Source organism: Micromesistius poutassou, assembly GCF_964030765.1.
Source record: "Micromesistius poutassou genome assembly, chromosome: 7".
Taxonomy (NCBI): Eukaryota; Metazoa; Chordata; class Actinopteri; order Gadiformes; family Gadidae; genus Micromesistius; species Micromesistius poutassou.
The window spans coordinates 12110680-12117464 of record NC_140277.1 but is presented as its reverse complement, the minus strand read 5'-3'; the positions used below and the strand labels follow the sequence as shown (position 1 = coordinate 12117464).

The 6785-nt window shown below is 43.3% G+C and overlaps 1 protein-coding gene across 4 annotated transcripts in view; it reads left to right on the top strand.

The window, feature by feature from the left end:
* Positions 1-323: 323 nt before the first annotated feature.
* xpo1b (exportin 1 b) overlaps positions 324-6785 on the top strand; it is a 31918-nt gene continuing 25456 nt past the window's right edge. Inside the window, exons 1-5 of one of the 4 annotated variants that reach the window (XM_084471007.1) lie at positions 1944-1972; positions 2313-2414; positions 3607-3684; positions 5725-5797; positions 6583-6631. In XM_084471007.1, coding sequence (XP_084327133.1) covers positions 5729-5797; positions 6583-6631 — 118 coding nt within the window. In that variant the 5' untranslated portion in view covers positions 1944-1972; positions 2313-2414; positions 3607-3684; positions 5725-5728. Of the gene's footprint in view, positions 406-539; positions 668-1840; positions 1973-2312; positions 2415-3606; positions 3685-5724; positions 5798-6582; positions 6632-6785 lie in introns of those variants that run through there. The other 3 variants (XM_084471004.1, XM_084471005.1, XM_084471006.1) reach the window with 3 other exon arrangements.

The window sequence follows — 6785 nt, the reverse complement described above, 5'->3', positions numbered from 1 at the left end:
GCTGTAAAAGGAAATCTGGTTGGCAAAAAGGTAGAAACAAGGTAACACTGTGACTACTCTTTCCTGACTGTGAACGAGGAGTCCATTCTGCATGGGAGTCTGCCCTCTTTTTCTCTGCACGGGCGTAGTGGTGGCGTGGGCGCTTGGGCGAACTGAATGAGACCGACAGCCCGATGGTCCAATGGGATCACGACTCGGAAGTCCCTGACGAAGACGACACCAATCGCGGCGGAGTGTGGGTGTTGCTTCAGTCCAAACTTTGCGCGGCGCCATGGGCTGAAAGCTAAACCGAGATGGAATCTCCCAGTCTGAACCGGTTTCAACCGGTTACGAGTTAGTTGCTTGAGAGAGGAGAGGAGGCGCAGGGACACCATCACCACACCGCCCCGCTGCAACATTATTTAAGTAAATACTTCATTTGTCCGTCAATGATTATTTTATTCAGGATAATGTGTCAGGATAGACATTCTGTGGGATGCCTGGATGCGAGTTGAGGATTTTTCATCCCTGGCTCTTATCCTCCAGACATCACTCACTGCTGGGACTGGACACAGACACCGTTGCAGATAGTGTTTTTTATTTGCAGTGATACAGTGTTAATTTATAAAGTATACTTTATAACTTATTTGGCAAAAGCCTCTCTTTCAGCCAGAGCCTGTGACTTTAGGTAGGTAACGTGGTTGCAATGTGACGATTCTGTACGTATTTGAGTTAAATTGAAAGTGGAAGGCTTCAGAGTGCATTAGCGTGATTAAGGAATAATAATCCAGGTAGTTCTGGTGTGCTGAAATATGAATTAACCTAACAGCACCAACGTCATGTGCCAGTGTCTGCTGATTGCTGACCAGCTAGCGCTGGCTCAATGCATAGTTAGTTACACTTTTGAAATCGGATGGTCGTCTACTGTCAATAAATTGACCAAACAGTGCAGCACTAGTGTATACATGGGAATCACGGCTCTGCCGCTGACCGCTGAGTCCAGCACTGGCTCTCAAGACATCACTTGTGTGAGCGGATGTCAAGTTGATGTTACTGGGCACTTTGCGTCAACTTTCTGCTTACTATCTGACCCAAAAGGCTGTAATCCCAAAGCAAGTGGACATTTAGTAATCGGTGTGTTACGTAGTATCTTAAGTGTTGGCCGGTGTAGCGGTAAACAACAGTTTAATTGGGTTGGTTTGTAATGTTGGACCTCCTCGGCGCGCCCTCCCGCCCCTCGCCTTGTGAAGGGGGAGTGGTCGCAGCCCTGTCAAGGTTATAGTGATGGTCCAAGGGAGGACCACCTGTAAACCGCAGTCTCACACCACAAATGCACTGTCTGCCGTTTGCAGTTATGAAACGGTGATCGTGTAACGATATAAATAACGCTGACATGCGTAAATAAGGTTTTTGTGATTACGGGTCTGCAACTGATGATGTTTTTAAGACGTGGACTTTCCCTTGTGTGGATGTAAACAATATGACGTGTGCGTGTATGCGTGTGCTGCACACACGTGGTTTGCTTGGTAGACGCCAATGAATTGCTACTCGATTGATCCAATCAATTTTACAATGTAGTTACGCGTTGCGAGATTATTTAGTACAAATATTTACCACTGTTTGTTTAGGTGGAAGCAAAAAGGCAAGGGGCAGTCGCTTTGTTGCCAGGTTGTTGTGTGTTTTAGCAGGTCAAGACCCTATTACACCTGTTCTTGTGGCCCATGCCAGGGTTAGGGATTCACTTTAAAGTGGAATCCTAAGATTTGCGTACGGGATTACAACGCAAACTTATTGATATGGAATTTAACATGACTTGGAGGTTGAATTGTTTTGATCTCCAATATGAAAACATCTTTTGCAGAGCTCTATGCCAGCAATAATGACAATGTTGGCAGACCATGCAGCACAGCAGCTGCTGGACTTTAACCAAAAACTGGACATCAACCTGTTGGATAATGTAGTAAACTGTTTATATCATGGAGTGGGACCACAGGTAGGTAACAAATTGGATTTTTGCTACATTACATAGCATTTTGTATTACCTTTTGTATGACATTTAAGACTATTTTGTGTAAATGTATAGATTGTATTGAAGGAATGTTGAGCATTGTAGTAAAAATATATTATTGCATTTATCCCGTCCGAAACATGTAATCTACCAAGTGGTACAATAGCACTAAGTTCAGACATTGAAAGGTTAACGCATACAGTAGCTTGTAAATGCTATGTTTCTTCTGCACCTGTAAAATTTACCTGTTTGCCACCTGTGATATTTGGACCTCAGGAGGTATTATTCTAAATGCAACACTCTACTGTTATCTATTCCAACGCAGCAAAGAATGGCACAAGAAGTGTTGACACATTTGAAAGAGCACCCGGATGCCTGGACCCGTGTCGACACCATACTGGAATTCTCCCAGAATATGAACACCAAAGTAAGTGTACTGTGGCTCACATGGCACTGGTGCAGGGGGGCAGGCATAGCCGCTGTTGACATCCCTTCTTTGCCACATTTGAAGGAACAACAAGAACACACATCCAATTCAGCTATTTTTGAGGAACGCCCTTTGGGTGCGTTTTGAGTCGTGCAGGTCCCATTTGATATGTCGCACACAGTCCATGCATTATCAGCATGGGTGCAGGCCTCACTGAGACTGAAACCACTGGTCCTGGCAGTGTCTATGCTTTCCATGCTTTTTGGAGCCCACCCCAGGAGTCGGGACACCGGGGACACAGTCGGGGATAGTGGACCCGTGGCCCTGTAAACTGTTCGACTATAGCTATCTTTTGAATTCAAATGAGGCCATTTAGCTTCTCAACTGTTTGATCAAAAAGGAAGGATTACACCTTGAACCCTTTTTTAAACTCAGACCCTTTCTGTGAAAAGGTCCTCTTACCACTCAACAGCCTCTGCTCCCCTGCTCTTTCCACTTGTTAGCTTGTGACCCAGAGGCCCTCCGTGGAGAGCCATGTTGTTGCTGCCCCCACTTTGCACCACTGAAGTACATCACTTGTATAACAAGTCGTGCTGGATTTTGTAGACCATTACAGACCACCAGTTCTTGCTCAAAGTGGCCAATATTGTCACACTTTGTTTGTTTCTTAATGTACTATCATGGACATGACAAAATATTCACAGGGTTTCCATCCGTGCTCAAAAATTGGGTATAAAAACACCAAACAATATCAGCCACATTGAGGGAGAGTTGGTGAATCTGTTTTTGTGTGTAAGAATGCATTTGTTACCAGGTAATTGTGCTGGAAAATGAGTTTTTAAAGAGTGGTTACTCCAGGGCATTTCCTCTAAGACCATTAACAAGCGTCACATTGCTTGCCCAGTCAATGGCTTTTAACACTGCATTTAATACTAACTTCTATCAAAATAACATGATTTTTCCCAATTTGTTACAAGCCAAAGATGAGGGCATTAAACAGAAAAGAGAAAACAGCCTGGAATTGTAATTGAGTTTAAAAACAAAAAAGTACGAAGCCAAAAATAGAAAATCTCTTGGGTTTAACAGTTGACGTTTTCATAAGCCATCATTTCAGTCATGATAACATGCCAATGTATTGACTTGAAAGTTGTGACTTTTTTGATATTAATCACAATGTTCCATTATGTTTAAGGCCTGTAATAGGACGAAACGGGGTGTGTCTTCCTGTGCACCTTGACACAGCTAGGCTTTGACGGCAGGCCTCCACAAGGTCTACCCTTTTTTAAATTCCCTTTGACTGAATTCTGTTCATCCGTTTCTGTTGCATCTGTTACACTGGACAGAGGGAAGGCACAGGCTTGCAGTCAGGCGGCTCGGTTGAAGATGATGTCTTTTAAGGACCTAGATTGTCTGATTGGTTTTCACCTGTAGGGATCATGGCTCTGTCACCAACCTCCTCCTTTCTTTTTTGTGTTTTCCTCCTTGTTCCCCCTCCTTCATCTCCCAAAAGAGTTAATCCTAAGATCTTACAACAATTTGCTTTAAGAAAGTCCTAAGTGGCAAGACCTTGGCTGTTCTTTCTGCTGATAACGTCATTCTACTGCTTGTGTTTTTTTGAGTGTCTCTTCTGGTTTAGTTAGTTGAAACAAAACAATAATTTCAGAATGGTCTGTGGCACCAGCTATTGTGTGTCCTTATATTGCTGTAAACCTGCAATCTGGAGTTAATGCATGCATGGTGTCACCTCTGTGGTTGTTTTGGTCTTGCAAATAGGAAAAAAATGTTATTGCTCAAATACCTGTAGTTACTGCTACAGTGTTATTGTCTCATAAGGTCATTTATATATATATATATATATATATATATAATCTAGTAATCATTGGATGAGATGTAGGTGTATTGGTGTTATCTGCTGTTCATCAATGACCCAATTGATTTACGTAATTCATCAAATAAGATGTGTTACAATGTGGATTGTAAAACAATCACATCAATTATTGACCATCTCCACGTGCACAAATTACCCTACAAGCCGGGCCATATCAAGGCCATGTTGAAAGACACTTTCAACATATCACATTAGTTCCTGTGAGGGAGCATGATGTTGAATACTTCCCTCGCTCCTTCCTCCCCAACCTCTCTCTCCCCAGCTCCAACCTCCATCCTTCTCATGCATGCCATTTGTTGTTTCCAAACACATCGCACTCCTGAACCGATGATGATCCCTACAGTTGAAACCATCAATCCTAACCATAGACCTTTTGATAGCATAAGTGGCTCCAAACAAAATCAGGAAATGTTTTCAGTGTGCCAAGGGGTTAACGTAGGGCTCAACCTGTGGTGGGTCTTGCTGTTCCCTATGAGACACACCAGTAAAAGGGGACAACAGGACTTTCTTATTTAGTGTCACCGTCTGTTATGGCTGAATCGGTGTGAATGATAAATATGTGACGTTTATTCCCTGATGCTTTGTGAAGTGGCACTGGGTTTAGAAGCCTTTTAATATTACGTATGGATATACATTTATGTGTAAATATACACCAGGGGGTCACACCGTTGCTTTCTGGTGTGACACTGGGAGAAACAGCAGGACTTCTGCAGCGTTCAAACCTAATGCCCGTAGAGACCGAAGAGACAAGGCTGACCTTAGTCTATATTTTTTTCATATCGCTGACATCCCCAATGAACAAACCCTAAATCACATGGCAGTTGTCTAGGGATTGTCAAGGCAGACGCATACGTTTGCCGCTGCTTTGGCCGGCGGAATCCACCCTACGGGTTCATTGGGCCGTCATCCGTTTTCCTGAAGCGTCTGTGTTGTGCGGCGGCACGGTGGATTTCATGTGTGTACTTAGGGTTGTGCGGTACATGGGCAGGGAGTTTGCTGACGTCCCGTGGCACGCTTTGGATGAACACAGCTGTTTTAGGGACACTTGTTTGATAGTCAAATGAAAGAGGGCGGATGGAGTCTGCAGGCCAAAGCATCTGGGTGTTTGACCTATACATCTGTTCATAATGGATGTCCACCACAGAGATTGTAAGCGTCTTGGCGCCACTCACTAGACCTCAACTTGGTTTCTGAGCCTTTCTTTGGGGATGTTCGCAATAGGAAAGAAATATATAATTAAAGCAGTCTTACTCTTTTAAACAGGAGGAGGAGGGAAGCAAAATGTTTTCTTACGCTACTATGTGCATGAAAGATGTCCCTAATAGCCCACTTGTCAGGGGTTCTTGCATTCAACATGAACACTGCTTGTTTATTGACCTCTGTTGTAACAGCCGCAGCCCTAACGCCTCCTTCTCATTTCAGTACTATGCTCTTCAAATTCTGGAAACGGTTATCAAAACAAGGTGGAAAATTCTGCCCAGGAATCAATGTGAAGGTGAGTTCAATTTAGTCTCGGGTGTTATTAACTCCTGGTGCCTCGTTTTTCTCGAAATCCATCCTCCCAATTCAAGAAGCGGTGCCCTCATCTGTGACCGTGGTGACTTGTGGTTGCCAAGTCGGGCAGTATCCACCATTTGAGAATGCTGTTTTTTGCTTCTTCTTTTTTTGCTGCTGGCTCTGACTGACAATGAGAAAATGACTTCAGTGAGAGGGTGAACCACTAAAGCAAGCCCTGGCGGTCTAGGTTTTAATTGTGATGTCATGCCGACAAAATCACTGCTATTATTAGCTGTGTGTGTTGGATTCATTGCAAACATAAACATGATTCCACATTCAACATTCTCACAACGGATCATGAGACCACTTAGTCATTTAGAGATTGTTTGCTTATACAAATGAGGAAATTATTACACAAAACCATTGTGAAAAGAGGTTCTTTTCATAAAGGGAAATTGCCCCTTGCACAACAAAAAAACAAAACACCAATGCATACACCATGATCTCAGATTGTGGATTAAAAATGTGCAATAGTTTTTATTTTTATTGTGGTATTGTGGTTGGTTATTACAGCTTGTTGATTTTAACTTTGTTGCCACCTGCTGTTCAAAACAATCACTGCAGAGGGACCCTTAAGAATGTGGGGCAGTTTAGTTGATAATCTCATTCTTTAATCTAAATCTATAATCGTTCTATCCCCATATTTCTAATTAATTTTCGTAATAATTCTGATAAACCTCTACTTTCCTCATTGACCCAAGACTTCCCCACTTCTGACCATAGATGCGTGACTTTTGTTCAAGTGGCAAACCCAGTGCAGGGCGACCGGCAAGTATGTCTTTCCCCCCTTTGTGTCAAAGAGAATTGCTTCCGGCTCCACCCATCACACCCTTCCACATAACACTCACAGATGTCACTTCTGCAGACAGCAAGCTCAGGCAGAGGAAAGACAAGGTGGTGATAGGTGGAGGTCCCTGCTCCTAATG